The following is a 23,026-nucleotide window of genomic DNA, read 5'->3' on the forward strand; positions in this document are numbered from 1 at the left end:
GGACAGGAAAGTGCCTCCCTTGAGCCACCAGAGTAACAGCACGCCCTGCAGGAAGAAGACAAATAACCATGTACAAAGTTGATTTCATCCCGGCACCAGATGCATGCATTAATCCTGACCAATTTTCTCATCTTATCCATGGCTTTGACTAGGCCAGACAGCTGGTTGAGTGTAGCCTCATGATGACGAGCGCTCACGGCCTTGTTGGAGGTCGAGGCCTTCGCTTTAGAGGCCATCTACGAGGTCGATTATCTTCTGACCTCTAAAAACCAGCAACAAACGACCAGACAAATGCAAAATTTAAGCCATGCCAGTTATTGATAAATACAGATCCGTTTTGTCCACGGTAAGCATAGAACATCAAAATATACCATCATCAAGGTGAAGTCTATTCACTATATGAAGCCAACTGCATAAATGTCATTTTAAAAATCAGTAGCAGTAGAAATTAGAACATTTCTGAAGCAATTAACTTGCCACAGCCTGCCTGCCAGTTGGAACCCAGCTTTGTTCTGAAAATCAGCGGCAATGCTAAAGTGAAATAAAAAGTAGTCAAGAGCATGTGGAGTATAATTACTATATTGAGTAATGTGGACCAACTCCATTCAGCAAGCAATGTATAAGGTAAAACTTGCCAAAATGCTATGGTTAGCTTTAATGCTGTCAGGAGCATGTTGACCAACTTTCTCCATTCAGTATGATAAACACAGCTAATAAATGAAAAATGAGCTAAAAGTAGTGATGTTACGTGATGTGCCGAGGCTTCGAGGCGTGTGTCGAGTAATGGAGGGGACGTTTCCGTAAAGCGCGTGTCGAGGCTTGCTTCATTTAGGGGAGGAGCCGAAAACGATGACGTCCGAAGCCTCGCTGCCCGGCTGTACCACGTGACTGCTTCGGGAAGTGGCTCAGATGTTGGCGCGGGGTTTGACAGCTTTAGAAACCCCACAGGCTCCATTCAAAATGTGGGTTGTTGTAGGCGAGTTGCAGTCAGTTGAGAGAGTGGATAGAGTTTTGATAGTTTGGATAGCAGAGTTTGGATAATGGTTATTTAGTTTGAGACAGTTAGTTTGGTGTTTGGAGAGTTTAGGAGAGATAGATAGATAGATAGATAGATAGATAGATAGATAGATAGATAGATAGATAGATAGATAGATAGATAGATAGATAGATAGATAGATAGATAGATAGATAGATAGATAGATAGATAGATAGATAGATAGATAGATAGATAGGAGATTTAGGAGCGCGAGGACAGGATAGGAGTAGGATGGAGCCGGCGAGAAAGAGGAGGATTTCCCCTATGTGGGAACATTTCGATTTGATAAGCCCTAACAAGGTAAGGTGAACTGAACATTTGCAGATGCATTAGGTTTGCTTATGAGGAACTGTATTTTTCACTGTTTCTTATTTTCTGTAAAGCTGAGGTGTTTATTGTGCTCCAAGGAGTTGGGGTACAATAATAACACCTCATCCATGTAGTGTCAAAAAAGAGAAATCGTTTGAAACCAAAAACTGTGGAGAAATTGTTGTTTCTTAATAAAAATGCCTGAAATCATCCAAGTTACACAAGCATTAGCCTATTCACTACCCCTCCCTAGTTCCACAAGCACTTTCACTGTCCTCTGCCTGATTAAGCCCAGGCCATTTTTCTAGAGTCACAGAAAAACATTATTACACAACATGCCATATCACATGACACTACTATTTTGGGAATAATTACACACAGAGAATACATTCAAACAATATTTTATTATACACAGATGTGTATACATAATTTATGTAGACAAATGATTTCGTCCTACACCTTTTGTGAAGTCATTCCCAAGAGCCATAATAGACAAAAATTCAATGCATCACACGTGTTAAGATACAGCTGGCTGTGATTATACACCTGGCCAGTAGGTGGTTTCGTGTGCACATGAAGCCTCAAGAAATGAACCCTTTCTCGAACCAGTTGGCTCAAGTGGTTCAATGCCTCATGAGGCTTCATCTCACCATCACTAGCTAAAAGGCTTATTTTAAGTACAAGCCTAATGTTAGCATGAGGGCTATAGCTAGCATGTAGAGTGACTAGCATGTTGACATTGCCAGCAGGATGTGGGTTCACACCAACATGTTGACAAACACTGATATACTCCATTTAGATGCAGGTTAAGGAGTCTATCAGAGATTGTTATGCGCCACAATTTCTTGTTTGATTTCTATAAAATATGGATTAAATTAATGGTGAAAATTGCAGATGTTTTTAAAACATGAAAGTATGTTCTCCATGTAAATTTATAAAAAAAAAGGTTGGCTTCTGTTAGTCAAGATGCAAGATGCTAAGCGAATTTCCTTTTTATATTGGACAATTATATTACATAATTGCCGCTGTAGGAGCCATAGTTTCTTCCGATAGAAATGGTCAAACTGTTTGTTGGACCTTACCTGATGATCCAGGTGTGTGTCAAAAAAAAAAAAAAGCACCGGATGTTGACGCCCCTTTTGTAGCGAAGACGCGCGCAGCTCTACTTACCGTAAACACCCGAATAGACGCGCAGCCATTTGCGGTTGATTTATCCAGGCTTCAGAGGGAATTTTCTCTTGCAGGTCTCACTTGATTCCAATGTAACTTCTGGACTGAACAACACTACTCACCGGTAAGTTCCAAACCCCGACAGTCCGTGGGTTTCATGTTCGTTTTTGATCCCAGCTGTCCGTCTTTCAGAGTGTTAGCCGGACAAGGCTATCATCCTGGTAGCCGGGGTTACCCTCGGTGTGTTTGGCGTTGCTAGGCCGGTGTTGCGCTCCCTCTCCCCGGGTTGTATCTCACCTAAGCTAGCGTTAGCTGAGCTGCTACACCGACCGCTTGTTTCTGACGTTAATTTTACGTGTAATAACTGTTTTGTGAGAAGAGGCTGACTAACAAACTGCTCTCAGTGGCTGTCATTCATCGCTGCTTCGGTTAGTTCACTTAATTCAGTTAGCTAATTTAGGGTTGTGGCTTCGTACGGCATTAACCGCTAGTATTACTTACTACCTAGGCAGTAAATGTATGAATAGCTTAGTTCAAACCTTGTTATTCTAGTGGATGCTGTGGTTTTACTAATCAGTTTGCAAAACTCTTCTTAGACGTAGCCTTGTTATCCATTCTTAACATGTTTATTGGAAAATGCTAAAATATTTTGTTTGTCTTTATCGGTTTATTCCCTGGCATTTTGAAGGTCTTTCATATCAGCCTCTGACATCAGTAGCTGACATTTTCAGAGGAATGTTTCTTTCGTTATTAAGTAACTCAGTTTTTCCCTATGAATCATTCAGGCATGCATAGGATGTGAAACTCGAGGGATGAACCGAGTCGTGTCCACACAATACAGTTGTATACAATACAATGTGCTTATCTACATTGTTACAAGCAGCCTGTCAGACAATTGATCATAGAAATGCACTGATCAGGCCTCTCCTGATACTGATTTCCATTTTTCATTCAGGTCCAAACCTTTGATTCCATTTCGTTTTGTTTCCTCAAGTTCTGTGACATGTAAAACAGTGACACGCAGCGTGATCCTTGAAATAGGTAATCGTTTGGAATCCAGCAGAATACAAAGGAATTAACCGCCTGTAAATTTTGGGCCTCTCTTTCTTGCACAATTTCCTTGATTCAGCCACATGGTTGAATCAAGACAATGGATCAAGAAATGGATCAATGTCTTGATCTGTGATCATCAATGTCCTAATGCATAACTCAAGTGTGCTTTATCTTACTGGGTATGTACATTCTGCTTCAGCTATTACTGGTACAGAGCAGAATTTCTGGTCCCATAATTTATAGTCCTGAACCAGCAAAGCAGCCCCAGGCTCTCCAACTACTACCACTATGTTTAATTGTAGGCATGATCTTCTCTTATGACGTGCTGAATTAGTTTTAATCCAAGTAGCGGTGCACCGATTGGGTCATTGAGCACCAATCTTTAAAACACCTGACCTGCCGATTCCAATTTTGGCCGAGATCTTGGTGAATTGGCAACGGTGTTGTTGCTAACTGCGAATGTGCAGACATGACCCAGTGGTCGGGTCTGTCAGTCAAAGTTGTTAATTTTAGATCTTTTCAGAGGCAGATAAGATCAGTGGAAAAAAAATCGGCTTCACATAAAACCATCAGTCAATCACCGATCTCACAAAATGAAGGAAATTGTGCCGATTTATTGGTGCGCCAAATATTATGGCTTTTAAAAGAAGTTCTACCTGGGACTCGTTAGTCGTCAGAATATTTTATCTTGGGAATCATTAAGATGGACTTTTTTTTTTTTTGCCAAAAGTGAGGTCAACCTTTGTTATTTTTGTGGTGCTTAGGGGCTTGGAACTTTTTTGTGGGTATCACAGACATTTATTCATGCACCAAATTCTGAAATGATGATGTTCTATATCTTCTCTATGTGTGGCTAAGAACTCTAATTCAGGATAGCTGCAGCCTACAAAATGACTTTTGTAGCCCTTTGTTTAAGGCCAGGAGAGAGGCTTACACACATTGACTTCTTAAATATTAGTAAAAACAGCACATGCTTCCTCTAAAAATGGTCAGGCACTGTGCTATACTGACAATGAGGAGAAAACAACCAAAGTTCTAAGAAATCCTTACGAAAACGGAGAGTGTTGCTGAGATGAGTGACTCCCTGTTTCTGCCCCAGCTTCTTTAGATGCCGCCGTCTTTTCCAGTGAAGCCTTTCTGAAGCTGCGAAGAGGACACGAGGTGCCAAGAGGTGAGGACGGGCAGAGCTTCCCAACATGTCCAAGACCAAGAGCTCCGAGTCCGTCAAGGTGGTGGTCCGCTGTCGTCCCATGAATGACAAAGAGAAGGCCTCTAAATTTGAACAAATGGTTTCCGTTGATGTCAAACTGGGCCAGATTATGGTCAGGAACCCGCGGGAAGCCAGTGAACTCCCCAAAGTCTTTACTTTTGATTCAGTTTACGACTGTAACTCGAAACAAATAGATCTGTATGACGAAACCTTCCGGCCTCTGGTCGATTCTGTTCTCCTTGGCTTCAATGGGACCATTTTTGCTTACGGCCAAACGGGGACGGGAAAGACGTACACAATGGAGGGAGTGAGAAATGATCCGGAGAGGAGAGGGGTGATCCCCAACTCCTTTGAGCACATATTCACGCACATTTCACGCTCCCAGAACCAGCAGTACCTCGTGAGAGCGTCATATCTGGAAATTTACCAAGAGGAGATCCGGGACCTGCTCTCCAAAGACCAATCCCACCGCCTGGAGCTCCGGGAGCGGCCCGACACGGGTGTGTACGTGAAGGACCTTTCGTCGTTTGTCACCAAGAGCGCGCGGGAGATCGAACACGTGATGAACGTGGGCAACCAGAACCGTTCGGTTGGTTCCACGAACATGAACGAGCACAGCTCGCGCTCTCATGCGATCTTTGTCATCACAGTGGAGTGCAGCGAGTTGGGCGTGGATGGAGAGAACCACATCAGGGTGGGTAAGCTGAACCTGGTGGATTTGGCTGGAAGCGAAAGGCAGACAAAGACCGGCGCTCAAGGCGAGAGACTGAAAGAAGCCACTAAGATAAACCTTTCGCTTTCCGCCCTGGGAAACGTCATATCGGCTCTGGTGGACGGCAGGAGCAGCCACATCCCCTACCGAGATTCCAAACTCACTCGCCTGCTGCAGGACTCCCTGGGGGGAAACGCCCGCACTGTGATGGTCGCCAACATCGGCCCGGCGTCCTACAACGTCGAAGAGACCCTGACCACGCTGCGCTACGCCAACCGGGCCAAGAACATCAAGAATAAGCCGCACGTCAACGAGGACCCCAAAGACGCCCTGCTCAGGGAGTTCCAGGAGGAGATCGCCCGGCTGAAGGAGCAGCTGGAGAAACGCGTGGGGAAGAAGAAAAAGAGGAGGCAGAGGAGGAGGGGAGGGGAAGGAAGCGACGGAGAAGACCTGGAGGACGGAGAGACGGAGGACGACGACGAAGGAGAAGGAGGCGGCGACTACTGGAGGGAGCAGCAGGAGAAGCTGGAGCGGGAGAAGAAGGCCGTCCTGGAGGACCACAGTCTGGTGGCCGAGGAGAAGGATCGGCTGCTCAGGGAAAAGGAGAGGAAAATGGAAGACTTGAAGAAAGAAAGAGAAGTCGGTGAAATGCTTGCAGCTAAAGTTAAGGTAAGCAGAAACAAAAAACCTTCTATCTAGAGGTTTTTGTTCTCATCGCCACTTTGTATTTTCCAGTCTGACTTGATTCTTTTAAACTTTGTGCATCACTCAGGCGATGGAGAGCAAGCTTCTTGTAGGTGGGAAAAATATTGTTGATCACACCAATGAGCAGCAGAGGATGCTGGAGCTGAGGAGGCAGGAGATTGCTGAACAGGTGAACTCAGAGTCCAAACAAAGTCTGCTGACTAAATGGGAGTTTTTACAGGAATGACGGAGGAACACTCCGGCACATTTCAAACCAACAGTGTTTCTACATGTTTTAAATTATTCCATGATTTATGGCGGCTGCTTTTCTATCCTAAGAAATTTGAAAACCATAATGAGAAAGAATTAGAAAGAAACAAAATAAAAACGTGCTCACACAGTTTGTTATTCATCTGTAGGAGCTGGTAAGTAAAATTCAAATTGAAGCATCTGTCTCAGGAACAGAACACTAAGGCTAAAACACTAAGGGGGAAAAATCAAGAAAATAAAGATTAAAACAGAGCAACTTAGAGACAGAGTGTGAAGTGTTTTGGAGTCCTCTGGACTTGATGCATGTTGTGGTAGATCTGCCTTGACCAGATCTGATTGTCTTCAGAGGCCTGGTTAGAGCCATTTCAGGAAGCCGTAGCTTTAAATGTTTGCTTCCAGAAACGGAGAGAGAGAGAGATGCAGCAGCAGATGGAGAGTCGTGATGAAGAGACTCTGGAGCTGAAGGAGACCTACAGCTCTCTGCAGCAGGAGGTCGACATCAAGACCAAGAAGCTGAAAAAGGTGATGGCTGATTTTTTTTATTTTTTTTATTCTTGGACAGACCAAACTTGCTATGTAGTGTTAAAACAAATCAGCATAACATAAATCAGCAAGACTTCTTTCTTTCTTCCAAGAAAGAAGTCAGAAGTCATGTGCAGAATACACTCCTGGCTGTTAAATTCAGTGCTGAGATTTGTTTGTGCTTTTTGGTCAAACTTACCTTTTTTCTCTTGATCTTGTGTCCTGCAGCTGTTTTCCAAGCTGCAGGCGGTGAAGGCAGAAATTCAGGACATCCAGGAGGAGCACATCAAGGAGCGGCAGGAACACGAACAGACCCAGAACGAGCTTACCAGAGAACTCAAACTCAAGTATGGGACACATTTCCACCCCCGGTGCACGTCTACAGTTTAACTTTAGGCTTTTAAGGTGTTCTATAAAGGAGCTTTATTTTTTGCCGTGAATGATTTCATAAGACACAACTGTAATTATTTCTAAAAATTAAAATGTGGTTAAAAATGTTTTGGGGTTTTTTGTTTGTTTTTCTTTTAATATATAGTTCAACCTCATTCTGTTTTTCTACAAGAAGTCTGAATGTTTATCTTTCAGACATCTGATCATTGAAAACTTCATTCCTCTGGAGGACAAGAACAAAATCCTCAACAGGGCTTTCTTCGACGATGAGGAAGAGTGCTGGAAGATGAAGGCCATCACTCGCATTGAGGAGTAAGCTCAAAAATACTCTGGAGTTTGGTTCAATCCTTCATAAACTTAGGGGAAGTCTCAACTTAACTAAAAACACCTTTAATTTACACATTTCTTATTTACACGTCTAAAGCAATGAGCTGCTTTTCCGGTGCAAATGTGAGCAATTCAATTAGTTTGAACAGATGACTGTGGCAACTTTAGGTATCTGGGGATGGTTCCCAAGGATGAAGCAGACTTGTAGAGTTCCATAATTCTCATCTCGATATCTTAGCTGATCTCTCAAGTAAGTTATGTATTTTATGTGCTGCCTTAAAATGCGTCCATTTAGAAAGAAAGTTTATCCCCTGTCATGCATGATCTGTATCTGGTTTTAACTGACCACGTAAAAGTGGAGCAGTGCTGCAGTGTGACCTGTTGTGTCCTCCATCCTCCCGCTCCAGCGACCATCAGATGATGTCCCGGCCCCCGTCTGCCGTGGGCTACAGGAGGCCCCTCAGTCACCATGCTCACATCGCCATGAGGACGAAGCCTGACATGAGATACAAAGTGAGCTGCTTTTCTCTTTGTTTCGGCACAAACATCAGAGTGGAGGACAATAATGATCGTCTTTTCAAACAGAAGTGGAGTCGTTGGCGTGAAAGCCCCGGTCAGGTCTTTGATGGTTTCATCACGTCGAGTCCAAAGTTATTCCATTTCTATGCTAGTCTGACTCCACTCTAAGTCAGATGACACAAGTCCACATCTCTGCCATGAACTACTGCATCAGTGCATGTTAGCATGGAGGAGATCAGTCTGTGGCGCTGCTGAAGCCCAAGTTGCTTTAACAGAGGCCTTCAGTTGATCTGCATCGTTGAACCTGGTGCCTCTCATCTCCCTGCTGACAGTAGTATAAAGTTCAGCTGGAGGTTTCTTCCTGTTAAAGGGGGTGTTTTTCCTCTCCACTGTCGCTACATGCATGCTCAGTATTGGAGACTGCTGCTAAGTCAGTAACTTGATTCAATCTTCTGCGTTTCCTTAAGTAAAAACACTTTTTTATCCAATTTGAATGATAAACTGAACTTGATCCCAGTTTGATAACCGGGGTCAATCTGGAATGGATTGAAAAATGTCAGGGTTAGACATGGATGCAGTTACTAAATGAATGGAAGTCGATACAAAGTCCTTTTATGAGTACAAATACAAATGTGTGTGTGTAGTTGTATATGCTGCATATAGAGGACCACTTTTATTATTTCACCAACAAGGTCCTCACTTTTTTCAGGTCTACTGCACTCTACCAGTTAGGGTTAAAGGTATGGTTGTGGTTAGGGTTAGGAACAGACTAGTATTGGTTTGATTTGGGCTCAGGGTTAGGCTATAGAAACAAATGGAAGTCGGTGTAATCTCTTTGTGAAGATAAAACGACGTATGTGTGTGTGTGTTATGGGTTCTGTCAGGCTGAAAACATCCTGCTGCTGGACATGGACCTGCCTTCTCGGACCACTAAGGAGTACCAAGAGCCAGTCATCGCTCCAAAGGTGGCAGCAGCCCTAGAGGACGCTCTTAGAGACGAGGATGAGATCCAAGTAGATGCTTCAGGCTTCCACAGCAGCTCGGGACCGACCCTGCCTGCCAGTGCCAGCAGCAGCCTTAAGAAACCAAAGTCTGGGTAAGAAAGCCCTCTGCCACTTTCAGCTGTTTGGAAGGAGAGTTATTTGTCATCTAGCAGTCTTCTTCCACTGCTTCCTGTCTTTCAGTCGACCCAGAACAAGCAAGAAGTCGAGCACGCCGACCTCTCCGTTCAGCCCTTGCAGTCTAGCATCCCCTCTCTACCCACAATCCCGCGGCCTGGTGCCCAAGTGACGCCTTCTTCCATTGCCGTCACCAACCTCTTTGTGCACCTTCCCACTTTAAGACTCTTAGAGGATTGGGTTTGTTTGGTCAGGAGCCAAAGGAACCTTTAAGACTACTGCTGCTCTAGTTTCAGCTGTCACCACATCACTGCTAACAGCTGCCATGCATGAAGCCCCAAATCACACTCCACTGAGACTGCCTCTGCCACCTGACTCTTTGTCTTAAACATCACTAAGTTCTTAATATGAAGATTGCCTGCAGGGTCCAGTTCACGTCTTTACATTAATTTGTCACATCGTGGTAAATTTCATGCGTTTGATTTTTATTTGTTTGATTGTATCTGACGGTCAGAGAGTAGAAGACACGACCGTTGCTGTAATCAATAAATGTTGTTCTTCCTGGGGCCCGGCAGAAGGAGGCAGGAAAGGATAGAAGCATCCCAGCGGGTGGGTAACCCACCACTAAAAACACATCAGGGTTCCAAGGTGCCTTAAACCTGCAATCCTCAACGTCCTCATTTAAATCCTGCAGGCATGTCGTCTCCTTCATTTATTCATTCATTTACTACATCATGCACTGTTTGGATGGAGGTGTTTAGAATCCAGCCTTTTCTTTGGGTTGCTTGGTAGACGAAGAGCAACACGGTCATGGTTAATAAAAGTTCACCCTTTTTCAAATGGAAAGTCTCGTGTCACAGAACATGATTAGGAAATTAGTTCCAAAAAGCTCTTAAAATGAAGTAAATAGACCAATAGGTCTTTCAAGATTATACCTTCAGGTAAATCACATTAAGGTCTGGACTTTGATGCTCATGAACCCCTTTTGTTGCAGGATCTGCACTCATTATTTACGCCTTTCACACTAAAAGTGTTCTCCTGATCCACTTTGGTTGCTAGTCACAACTCTGTAACTCATAGCTACAATCCTGTAACCACCCCTGGTCACAACCCTGTAACCCATAGCAACAACCCTGTAACCCCTGGTCACAACCCTGTAACCCCTAGCTACAACCCTGTAACCTCTGGTCATGACACTGTAATCCCTAGCTACAATCCTGTAACCCCATAGCTACAACCCTGTAACCCATAGCTACAATCCTGTAACCCCATAGCTACAACCCTGTAACCCCATAGCTACAACCCTGTAACCCATAGCTACAACCCTGTAACCTCTGGTCATGACACTGTAATCCCTAGCTACAATCCTGTAACCCCATAGCTACAACCCTGTAACCCATAGCTACAATCCTGTAACCCCATAGCTACAACCCTGTTCAGTTATTTGTTTAACTGCTAGGTAGACTGGCATGTATGAAGTGAAAGGAACAAAGTAAACTAAGGGTTTGTGTCTGAACTAATGCAAAATTATTATTATTTTTTTCATTATTGCTGTAGTTTTTGGGGGTCATTGTCCTGTTTGAGTCGTGGTTGGTGTAATGAGGAGTTCATGGTGTTCTTATCAGTCTCCCCTGCCATGTTTGATGATTGTTACAACTCTCACCCCCCCTCATCTAACAGAGACAGGTTCACATTTTCAGAGCTTCCATGTATATAAACAGCTTGAAAGGGGGTGAACTTTAACCTTTCCATGACCAGGTATTCCCCCCGTGAGTTCTTTATACCTGGTCTATCTGTCTTGAATGAGATCCCAGCAACTTCACTCCCCCTGCCACCACAGCTGGACTTAATGTAGACTTGCCACAAAAATCGGTCGAAACACTTGAACTTGCAGGATGCTCGATCTTTCTGCCTCTATGCTACTTTGTTACTGTGATGCGTGCGCTGTTTACTTGCTGCTACTGTGGAGGGGTCTCCAACCCACTGTGACGTTTAAACCAGCCTGGGTCAACTTGCAAACTGCATCCCCTCACATAGATGTTTTCCTCCTGATGGTTTCTCCCAGTAGCTGGAACCTTTCTTGCTGTTTGACCCATCCCTGCTATTCATTTAGATATTTAACATTATAGACTTGTTGCTAGGCAATCTTTAGTCACTTTTGAACATGTAAAGGAGAAAAGAAATATAGGTTACCATATTAAAAGAAAAAAGTACTTATAACTTATTGAAATTTTTCCTTTTTTTATATGCAGATGTAGATTTAATTTTTATATGCTTTTTTTCCCCTGTGAAATACTTTTATTTTTTTGAGCTCTGTAATTTAAGGTTAAAAGATTTATTTTTAGCGTCTTACATGCAGTATGTGTATTTTCTATTCACCGTGGCTTTTTTTTGTGTGTGTGTGTGTGTGTGTGTGTGTCGGTGTGTGTGTGTGTGTGCTTGATCGGAGCGTTTTCCCACACGGTTGAGATTAAAGTGTGTAAGTGCAGAAAAATGCTGGATTCATGTCACAGCCGAGTATTTACTGCTTACAGCTGTTGCGTCGATTTACCAAATGCATATCCTGTTTGGATCGGAACCGATCGATGTAACTAACATTGCAGCTCCGTAGACGTGTTGCATGATCTTAGCATGCTTGAGTAACACATTTGGCTTTGCTATTATTTATCAATCGCAGGAACCTGGCAAGCCCAGTGTTGTTGTCTTTATTTATTGTTCAGTTATTTGTTTAACTGAACAAGCCGCAGCACTGGATCAGAAACTTTACACGTGTGTGACCAACTTTTATGTGCTGTTATTATTTTCAAGCCAAATGTATTTTTTTTTTCTTGTTCAGTATCTTTACATTATTAAAGAAAATTTAGTGGAAAAACATCCTGTTATGTCCTTCTTCAGCAGAAGTATTGTCTAGGAAGATGCTACTTTGCTCTTTTTCAGCAGGAGTTTCTGTTAGTGGTGCAACAATTCTGGCTAATCATCTTATCTTTAATAAGCCTGACCTGCCAATTCAAATTTTGACCAATATTGGTCTTTAATTATTTATTTATTTACCTGGTGTGTGGGTGTGTCTGTCAGCCCTCCCTCATGGCAGAGCAAAAGGGGACAGTGACTGATTTAAGACATTCGTGGGGATTGATAATATCAGTGGATAAGATTGGTTCTCATGTACAGTCGTAATAATTTAGAGCGCATCTACCGATGAGTCTCGTTTGTCTAGTAACTTAAAAATAGCCTTTCAGCGGGTATTAAACATACTTTTCATTAGGCCCACATTTCTGCTTTTCATTTTTTTTTTTGTTGGTCTGAATCTAATTTGAAGTGCGTTCTCATTAGCTGTAAGTGGAAAATCCTAATTAACCGAAATAAAGGCTTTCAAACATTCATCTGTGCGTATTTAATCTATAAAATGTGTTCAAAGTCAAAAATACTTTATTGATCCTAAAGGGAAATTAAATGCTGAAAGCCATACTGTAACTTGACTCAAATTTTTCAAAGAATTACCACTTAGTGATAAAGTTTCTAATGTAAATGACATTCTTAATAATATTGTAATTTATTGAATGGATCTGTGAGAATCGGCCAAGGTCCCAAAATTAAAGAAATCGGTGCAGATTTATTGTCCAACCCATTTATTGGCACACCCCTACTTTCTATAAGTAGTCACTACTTTACTTGTAAAAGCTGTCAGATGCTGTTTGAAATGTCGAGTGGTTCACAACATGGTGTTCAGAATGTTAAGAAGGTTTTGATAAGCTTACGGATTGCTAGATTATCAGGAAAATGTGTTTTAAAGGTAGTAAACACTGAACAGGATAGTGAATAATGTTGCACTTAAAGTGTAACTAAACCCCCTTGCGAAAGCATAACCCCGCCCCCAAATAGTGAAAAACTCCACTGAAGTAGGCGGTGCCTAGAGTCTGATGGGCGTGGCTACGTGGGCCACGTGCTTTCCTCGCGCGTAAAAACTTAATGGCTTTTTGCTGTAAGGGACGTTTCAGACCCTCCTAGAAACTTTTTTCTCTCCAAAAAAAAAAAAAAAAAAAAGATTAACCAGCGACAAGTCTTGCAACTATTTTTGTGTTATTGGAGATGACTTGTGAAAGCACCAATCACTCTGTTGTAACCTGGAGGATGGTTGTTCACGTTAGCGATTGGTTGACATTTCCACGCCTCCAGGAAACAATCATTTCTCAGCAGTCAAGGGTCCAGAGACCCTCTTGTTGAAGCAAAGTGTAGAGCAAGGGACTGGTTTTTACCAGGCTAGGCTAGGTGACTGCAGTAGCACCGTTCAACCCAAGGAGGGCAGCACTGAGACAGTTTTATGCAAGATTTTGCAGAATTAAACAAATTTACATTAAATGGTCACAATTTGCACATTTGACATAAAGAAAGAACCCTAAAGAACATATTTACACAATTTACCTGCAAAAAAAATTAGTTTGGGGTTCTACTTAAGATTATACATAATGCCAGAAAGCCTTAGTCTTTACATAATATATATATATATATATATATATATATATATATATATATATATATATATATATGTATATATATATATATATATATATATATCCTTTTTTAACCCTTTAAAATCTGTTCATTGGTCTAATAACATTTAATTCATTGAAATAAGAAGTTATTACATCTTTAGAATCCACTTTATTACCAACAGTTCCAAATTAAAGTCACTCTGATCTGAATTCTTTTTTTTTAAAAGTGGAACATAATATTCATATACATTCAGCAGAGGAGCACAAACGTACAAAAGCCAAAGTGCATGACAAACAAATGAGCTACATACAGTACTCGACGGTAGATCCAGCAGGCCGAGAAGTAATCTGGAGAGAGGATGGAATCATTTTGGAGGGGGGGGAGGGGGGGGGGGGGGTGTCTAAAGTCCAAACTGATTTTTACTATCGCAACTATAATTTACCTATTTACTGAAAGTTTTGTTATATTAAACACAGTCAATTTTCTGCTTACGTCACAGTTTCATTTTCACAAACCAGAAGAAAATAGGAGCTGCTGAGCAGTTCTTAATTTGGCTTTTTTTGCCATTTTCATCTTCATTCTGATCGACTTGTTCCTTGTTTGCTGTTTTTTCTGGAGATGTGCCTGTGCAGCGTCCATTTGGCACAGGGCAGAGGTTAGGGACCGGAGGAAAAAGGAACAAAAACACAAACAAAAGGGGATAAAGGAGTAATGGCCTATAAGACTAGAATCTAGAGTCCAAATAGGTGACAGGAGATACTTTTTTATTGAAGTATCTTTGTCGGATTAACAACACAAGACACTTTTAAAAATATCCACACCACTTCAAGCCTTGTAAAACAAAGAAGAAGAAAAAATCTATTTATTGCGTAAAAAATGATGAGTACACAATGGGAGAAAACTTGCATGTTGAAGATTATTTGTGTTTTTTTCTTTTATCATGCTGGTTCATTCATGTAAAAAGGAATATTAGTATGCATTTTTATGGTCCTTCTATTTTGGTTAAGAGAGTTCAAAGGGATCCAGACGGACTTGCGACTACTCTTTGAATACAAATGTAAGGATTCTGGCTCCAGATTGGACCCAAAGAATAAAACATGTGCATAGAAAAAAATAAAAAAGAGGAAAATTCAAGCTTCTATCAAGTCTACGTCTCTCCACGAAAGGTTTGGAAATCCTAACAAACAGTTGGTCTCGGAAAGCAGAAAATTTAAAGGGCATTTTGGGGTTTTATTTCAACCGGGCTCGTCCCGAGAATCTCCGTGACAGACGGGGAGAAACCAAAGATGTCAAAGTTTCATGTTTTTCTCAGAAGATATATTTCTAATGGGCCCCACTGACATTCATTTCTCGTAGATGTCGGTGCCCACGTGTTCAGTAATCAGCACAAATTGAGATATGTGTAATAAAAGTGAAATGGCAGAGAATAAATGTTGAACCATTAAAAGATAAAAAATAAAAAAATCAGCAAATACATACACACTCACTGCACAAGACTCCACTGGTGAAGAGAAAGCAGACAGGAGCTCACTTACAGTCCGCTGCAGAACATTTAGACTTTTGACTGAATATTTGCCTAATAATTAATTCCACTTTATAACTCAAAGCTTTTGTTTGTTTGTTGAGTAAATTATTTCTTTTGGCGGGAGGGCATGTGGGCTCCCTGGGTTGTAGATTTCACACTGTTAAAAATATATTCACTGTGAAAAACATTGACATTATTCCCTGCTGACTCTACGGGAAATCTGCCGGGTTGAAATAAACTGGATCCGTCGTCCCGGCTGAGTTATCTAACAGACTGAGACGCATCAGTGGACACAGCCCCACCCGCCATCACCAGCCGCAGCTGGAGGGATCTTGACACCAGCTCTGCTTCTTCTTCTCACACTTGTGGACCCAGTCAGCAAAACGCGGCGCCTCACCATGAGCCTCCTCTCCTCTGCAGCGTAAGGCCGCTCTGTTCCCGGTCGAAGGTGAACTGTTTTGGTCCCTGCTCCCCGAAAAGTCTTCTGCTTGGTTAATAAACTGCTGGGAGCTCATCTGTAAACTGCTTTCATCGGCGGGAGTCCGCTTGAAGCTCGCGGCGCTGTCCTGCCGCACGGGAAACGGAAACGGGGAATCTTCCCAGTCTCAGGGAACAGAACGGAGAGAAAAGAGGATGATGATGGAGAGGATGCCGGACGTCGGCCGGTCTTGTTAGGGGGTTGTTAGGTTGGAACGGAGGCTCGCGCGCCTGCTGGAGAAGCTCCAGGCTGCGGTTCGGAGCGGAGCGGCGCCGGCTGCGGCTCATTTCTCCCGGTAGTACAGCAGGTACATTTTGAGCGGCTCGGGCAGCGGCAGCCCCAGGATCCTCTCTCTCAGGACGTTGACGGCCGGCTGGGGTCGCAGCAGTTCGCCCGTTTCCTTCTCCTCCTCCTCCTCCTCCTCTTCGTCCCGTTCCGCCACCTCCTCCTCCTCTTCCTCCACCGTCTCCTCCTCCTCCACCAGCCTCCCCCTACCCGCTCTCCTGCTGCCCCTCGCCGGCCGCCTGGCCTGCCGCTCTACGACCGCCTCCTCGTCCTCCACTCGCCCCTCTTGGTTGTTGTTGCTGTCCAGGGAGGCGGGGGCCATCCCGCCACCGGCCACCACTTGGCGGGTGGCGAGCATGAGGGTGTTGCAGTGGCGCCGGTGGACGCGACGGCGCTTAAAGCGCGGGCCGTACTTGTGGAGGCCGGCCGCCGCCAGGCCCCGGCCCACGCTGAAGGAGGAGCCCCGGCCCCGCGCCTGACCGTCCCCTCCGTCTGTGGTCACCCGCAGGGTGTGGCGGATGCAGATGCGGGCCAGTTCCTGTAACGTCCGCACCTCGTACTTGGCTGGAAGGTTAGGAAACAAAAAGACAGCGGTGGACAAGTCAATAAACTGTAAAAAGTTCTGTCCAGAACTCTTTTTCTGCTGGTTCTAAAGATCGAAGCATCAATGGCCGTCCCTCTTTTTCTTTTCTCTCTTTCTGCAGGTATAGAAGCAGACTTCTAGGGTCTTATCCTTCTTTCTCTCCTCTACTCTCATCTCCTTTCCCTTCCTCCCTTCCTTTTCCATCTCCGTGCCTATTGCATTTGAAACGATGCGATGGATAGGCATGCACTGTGGGAGGTACTCCAGGCTGACTTTTAGCCTTTAGCGGCTAAAATGATTCCCAGTTTTATGTGTGAGGATTTAATGAGTCTGAGATGCTGCGTCGTCTTAGTGTGCGTTATTATTCTGGGAACATTAACAAACAGCAGTACAATCTCTGCAAACCTGAAGTGAGACTTACGCAAAGGTGCCGTCTTGGGTTTGCTCTTGGGGCTGTGTTTAGGCAGAACCAGGGGAGCAAAAGACACAGAGATGATTTTCTTGGTCTCCCAGCTGCTCGGTCCGGTGCGGATGATCTTGGTCAGCTGCAGAAATGCAACAGAGTGAAGTCATTCGTCCTCTTTTCTTCTTCATCAGATTTATGTTCGCCTTCATGCTTGCAGTTAAGGTCAACAGTTTTAGCCCGCCCGGCGAAATCACACAGAACTCTTCATATTTCCACGGATATGAATAAAAACAATTCATACTTGCATTATTGTCACAAGAGCAAAGACAAAAATCGCCGCAAAGTTTGATCAGTAGATTTTATAGATGTGAAAAATGTAAGCCAATGGGTTCCATGAGGACGCCGGTGACCTCATGACAGCGTAGGTTTTTAAAAGCAATCCTGAGTAATAAATCAGCACTGAGCCTAACATAAGGAACTCTGGTTAGCGGAGCAACTGGCACTTGGACAGTTGGACTACTCTGACACTTTTTGGTAAGAAGCAAATTAATCAAACACAAGATTTCAAAACGTTCGGAGAGGAAAATGATCAGAGACGTCAACAAGGTGATTGTTGCTCAGCTGGCCTCCAGAGGAGTTGGTGTGCCAAGGAAGACAGCTGCGAAAACTCTTCATCATGGACAACTTCAAGAAAAAACTGAATCTGCTGGTCAACACCTGACTAAAGTTTGTCCATAAACATCTGGAACAAGGTGATGGTTTGGAAGTCTGATCTTTGGTCTGATCAGACATTGCTAGGTGAGGAGAAGAAAGGGAGAGACCTTCAAAACAGTTTGAACTGTTAAACGTGGTGGTGGGAACGTCACGTGGGGCCATTCAGCTGCTTCAGGCACTGGGAATCTTGTTCATGTTCATGGGATCATGAAACAAGGAGCAGAATGCATTTGGAATGATAACCTAAAGAAATCTGCAACAAGTCTTGCTTTAGATCACCCCCAGGTCTTTAAAACAACGTAAAAAGACCTGGTTGGACACAAAAATCCGGGTCCCGGAGTCCTCAAGGAGCCCAGATCTCAATCACATTGAGAATCTGTGGCGGGCCCCGTAAGGTCAGTGTCTACGCTCAAATACCAAGCAACCTAGATTCATTTACCTCAAGAGAACTACAGACGGACGCTGTCAGCTGAAAGACAGAGAGGCCTCACTACTCACCACTAAATGTCAGAAGGGCCAATAGTTTTGGACTTGCCATTTTCAAGTTTTCGTGTTACAACTCAGCACATCCCTAAAATCTACTGGAAGACTTAAAAAGACAAAACTCCGTTGTTGAAACAACAGTTGAAACATCAGTACCTGACTAACGGAGATTTTGTCTTTGTTCTTTTGGGAGAAATACAAGAATGAATAGTTTTAATTATGGAATAATAACAAACACTGGGATATTGCGTTAGAACCTAAGCCTATTTTAAACTTCTCCGAAAAAACCCCCAAATAAACTGGAAAACTTCTTCAAAAAGTTCTTGTAGGCTTTTTTGGAAGACTAGAAGACTTCCAGTGTAATGCTGCTAGTACTCTAATGTTCTCTGACATGAAAATCTCTGGGACCAGAAGCAGAACAGCTGGAGTTATAACTTAATTACAAACAGGTGGACACCAACGTGGCACCAACGCGTGCCTCACTTACTGAGTTATTTGTTAAAAAAAAGGAGGAAAAATATTAATCTTTTTTACTTTGCGCTTCACCGGTGATGCCGCATGTTGGTTTATTACACAAACTCCTAATGAAAAACACTGAGATTAGTGGCAGCAAATTGACAAAATGTGAATATTTTATGCTTTTGAGTTGTAATGTTACAGATTAAGAATGCAAATGTGACTCCCCAAGTCACACGTTAGTCACTAGTCACAAGTTTAAAAAAAAAGGTGCAACTTTAACTTGCTAGATAATAAAAAAAAACAAAACAAGGAAGACGACAGAAACAGAAAGTGTCATGGAGACGATGATGCTGAGGGCTGACCTTCTCCTCCAGAGGCATCACCAGGATGCCCCCCACCTTCAGCAGGTTCTTCATGTACTCCTCGTGTTCCTTCTGCACCCCGGCGCCACAGTAGACCCTGTCATAGTGGCGGCTCTCGGGGGGGATCTCCAGGCAGTTACCCACCACAAAGGACGGCTCACAGAACTCAAACCTGAGAAAAAAAATGAACAAAAAGAAGTAGAAGTATATTCATTTCTGGGAGAACCACCCCCCCCCCCCCCCCAAAAAATAACGAAAAAACAGATAATCAACGGAACAAAAGCACATCTACAACTAGACACCGGAGAAAAGGCAAGAATCAAAATGCTGCAACGACCTGATCAAGACTCAGACCTCAACCTCACTGAGAGGAAATGCTTTAGGAAGAGAGCTTACGTAAAGATTACCGAGGCAAAATTCCTAAATGTTACATACCAAAAAAAATTATATAAAGCATCTTTATTTTCTTTTATTTGACTGTAACTAAAAAAAAAAAAAAAGAAGTAAATGTCACAGATCCGCCTGGACCTACTTGTCGAAACTATCACTGGTTTTGATGAAGGAGTCCAGCTTCTGGTAGGCGTACTCGATCACATCTGCATGCAGCTCTATTCCGTGATTCACCCCGAACGGTCCTGAAAAGCAAACAGCACGATCTGAGTTATTTGAAGACGCCTGTGAGAAGCAGTCAGGACTTGGATCTGTACTGGCCTACCCAGAATGAGCCCGACCATGGTGCTGAGGTAGCCGGTCCCGCTGCCCAGGTTGAGGAAGGAGAGGCCGGGATGCAGCTCCAAAGCCTCCATCACCTCGGAGTAGATGCACGGTGCAGACAGATGGATGTTCCCATGGCGCCAGGCAAGGTCCTGTCCAGAACAGAAAGCTACGCTGAGGAAGGGGGATTTCTCCGGACCGGCGCTGGCTGGTTGCAGAGTGGCTCCTCACCTTGTAGGCGTTGTCCCGGTATTCATCCAAGTAGTAGTCGGCCCGGTCGATGGCTCTGAAAGCTCGCTCCACCAGGTCCGTGCGGATGTAGTAAGCCTCCTTCAGGTTGTCGATCAGGTCGTCGTTGTCCTCGCCGGCACTAACAGCTCCTCCCATCCTGACTGGAGGACAAGCACCACAACAAACCCGACGGGACTTCAGCAAGCTCTGGGTTTCTCCAAGACGAATAGCCTTTAATGGGAAAAAGAAGAGGATTCTGGTACCACTGACTGCTGGAACTTGCTTTGTGACAGCAGACAGAGAAAGAGTTTCTCTCAGGTCATATATGGTCCTAATCTATTGTTTCAGTTCTTGCTTTGTGTTTTGTTCAGTTGTTTTAAGGTGTTCCCAGGCCAGACTCAGTGCAACCTCTCTCTGTCTGAATTGGGGTCGGAGTGCAGCACTAAAATTCACAAGACCAGACGAGACACAATGTTGAGTTCATGAGAACAGGACTGGGCGAAAACTTCAAAGGCCTTCATGCTGCATTTTTATTGAGTTCTGCCACCCACTCAGTAAACTGTCTGTTTTGTCTCTTCGGTGCTTCACCAGGGGGAGAAAAACCAGGGGATAAATGGAGAGGCAGTGAGCCAATCACACTGTGCTGTGAAGATCTGTGTCCCCATGAAAAATACCACAAATAAGGTGAAAATTAGTCAAGCAGAACACAACGAAACTATTTAAAACAGGCAAAAAGAACAGAAATCCTGCATTTTTTTTATTTGGGTATTTGAATCTCACTTTGACAGTTTTGTAATTCCACATTGACAAATTTAATCTTCCATCTGTTTCATGTTACTTTGAAGTAATGTGTGTGTGCCTGTGTGTGTGTTTATCGGCTGCACAGCTGCACATTTCTTTGCTGCTTACTCCAAGCGTGTGTGCACGGTTGTTATTAGTGGGGTTGCACCAATAAATTGGTTGGTCGATACTTACTTTAGTAACCTATCTTATCTACCACTGCAACGGTCTTAAAATCAGACACTGTCCTCTTTTGCTCTGCCGTGACAGAGAACTGATGGACAGGCCTGCCCGCCATGTCATGTCTGAATGTGTGCAGCTAACAACAATCATCCAACTTACCAACTTTGTCTTGATATTTAATGCCGTTTTCAGACAAAAAAACAAAACAAAAATAACAAAAATCAGCATCAGCCAAAATTGGAATCAGCAGGTTTGGCTTTTTAAAGATGAATGACCGGCCAGGAAACTGCAATTGGTGCACTGCTACTTGTTGTTGTTGTGCTATGTCTGTGTTGCAAGGACTAGCAACTCATGAACAGTATGCCATGTGGGGTCCTGTGGTTTATCTGGTAGGCCTGCTGTCGAACTGATCCATGTGTTAAACAGGTGCTTCTGGGTTTCAAGCAGTAAAATGATTCTAAAATCAAGCAAATTCAATTTCTTGGTAAGAATAAAGAAATAAACATTCCTTATTGGTGTATTCCTGTCTAACTTGATGACAAGTTAACAGTAACGATTGACCAGGTCAGCACCGCCACCATGAGGCTGGCTGGGCTCCAGAGATCAGATCAGTCCAGACCAAACGAAGGGCCCCATCAGGAGGCTGGAAACGAACGAAGCAGCTGCTTAGCTCCATGTTGCTGCTGCTCTTTGATGAGTCGACTTGAAAGGGATGCTGAGAAACAAACAAGGGATCCCCCATCAAACGGAGGTGGATCCAGCGGAAAATGACCAGAGGATGGCGCTCTAAATCATTGCTTGTTGTTTTAGTGCACCCTTTATATGAATGCCAATCATCAGAGCTCGGTTATGCCCTGGCGCTTCTGTAGATGTATTTTTGTTGTTGTTTTCTTTTCTGGAGAGTTTCTGTGACGGGGCGCCGCAGGTTTTAATTCACCAAAGCTGCTGCTGGCGCTTCGGCCATTAGCGCCACCATTAACCATCCAGTTTAAACACCACACCACCAGTACCAGAGAGTGCTTTCGCGTTATTGTCACCCGAACAGCCAGTAAAACAGCCAGTAACACCTTCATGTAGCTGCATTATGTCCTCCAGAGAAAAGGAGGAAAACACCGAGACGACGCGCGGACCATAGCTGGCCGCAGCGGGGGAGAAGAGCTCCCAGCAGCCGCGGTTCGGGCCCAGTTAGCGGGGTACCGGCTGGGGAAACGCTCTCTGTCTCAGCTGCCTACCTTCTCGTCGGCCTGTTCTTCTCCTTGTTGTTGACGGCGGTGGTGGTGGGGGATCCAGTCAACGAGCCACTGCTGGATGTAAACATTCGGCCATCTGACGTGATGACGTCACACACCGAGCACGTAAAAAAGATGGCCTAGTTTCACAAAGCGGAGATGTAATGGTTCAGATCAGGTCGAGAAAGGCCCTTTTTTCCCATGAACGGCTTCAGCTTCTCATTTTTCAGATAAAGAAATATATTTTTGTTGTTTTGCATTAGCTATATATAATATTATATATATATTTTTTATTTTTATGTTTTAATCATTGGCATTAAATGATTAATTTTGTGGTATTTCAATGCAGTCAAATACTGTTATTCAGTCAAGTACTATAATTATTTTATCACTATGAAGGTAGAATATACCATTATCAACTTTAGAATGATCCATGTAGGGATTGTTGCTGTTTGTTTCTGAAGTTTGACAAAAAGCTCTTTAATAGACTGTTGCGCGTGTTGAGCGGATTAGACAAACGGCTAATAGGAAAACGCCCAGGCCCCTGCAGGATGACGCTTTACTGCTGAATTTTAACTCTAAAATGACGTTTACAACCCAAATTCATTTTAGTTTTGGCATATATAATTAAACAAATGCGCAGTTTAAATCACACAATATGTAAAATAAGTATTTATTTACACCATAAACATACCTTTTGTCTCTATCAATCTCTATGATTTCTGATTGCCGTTAAGCATTTACACTCACAGTTAAACGGGAAGCTATCCCTTCTAAATA

General features: G+C 43.5%; 2 protein-coding genes across 4 annotated transcripts; one reads left to right on the top strand and one right to left on the bottom strand.

Annotated features, from left to right (window-relative positions):
- The first annotated feature begins 2,497 nt into the window (after positions 1-2,497).
- On the top strand, positions 2,498-12,186 carry kif3b (kinesin family member 3B). 2 transcript variants are annotated; one of them, XM_032569480.1, is made up of 9 exons: positions 2,498-2,639; positions 4,668-6,159; positions 6,263-6,364; positions 6,844-6,966; positions 7,195-7,313; positions 7,552-7,668; positions 8,091-8,196; positions 9,087-9,298; positions 9,387-12,186. In XM_032569480.1, the coding sequence occupies exons 2-9, from the start codon at positions 4,765-4,767 to the stop codon at positions 9,490-9,492; spliced, it is 2,280 nt and encodes a 759-aa protein (XP_032425371.1). In that variant the 5' UTR covers positions 2,498-2,639; positions 4,668-4,764; the 3' UTR covers positions 9,493-12,186. The 2 variants fall into 2 exon arrangements, with proteins under 2 accessions (XP_032425371.1, XP_032425380.1); XM_032569489.1 differs by lacking the exon at positions 2,498-2,639 and adding an exon at positions 2,764-2,943.
- Positions 12,187-13,962: 1,776 nt separating this feature from the next.
- Positions 13,963-22,381, bottom strand: pcmtd2b (protein-L-isoaspartate (D-aspartate) O-methyltransferase domain containing 2b). Of its 2 annotated transcripts, none has more exons than XM_032569514.1 (7): positions 22,250-22,381; positions 20,055-20,285; positions 19,825-19,975; positions 19,642-19,744; positions 19,110-19,281; positions 17,107-17,230; positions 13,963-16,666 (listed from the first exon to the last, which is right to left on the bottom strand). In XM_032569514.1, exons 2-7 carry the CDS (start codon positions 20,208-20,210, stop codon positions 16,101-16,103), a joined length of 1,272 nt encoding a protein of 423 aa, XP_032425405.1. In that variant the 5' UTR covers positions 20,211-20,285; positions 22,250-22,381; the 3' UTR covers positions 13,963-16,100. The 2 variants fall into 2 exon arrangements, with proteins under 2 accessions (XP_032425405.1, XP_032425414.1); XM_032569523.1 differs by having other exon boundaries at positions 20,055-20,215; positions 22,250-22,363.
- Positions 22,382-23,026: the final 645 nt, after the last annotated feature.

Source organism: Xiphophorus hellerii, chromosome 1 (genome assembly GCF_003331165.1).
Source record: "Xiphophorus hellerii strain 12219 chromosome 1, Xiphophorus_hellerii-4.1, whole genome shotgun sequence".
NCBI classification, from domain to species: Eukaryota; Metazoa; Chordata; class Actinopteri; order Cyprinodontiformes; family Poeciliidae; genus Xiphophorus; species Xiphophorus hellerii.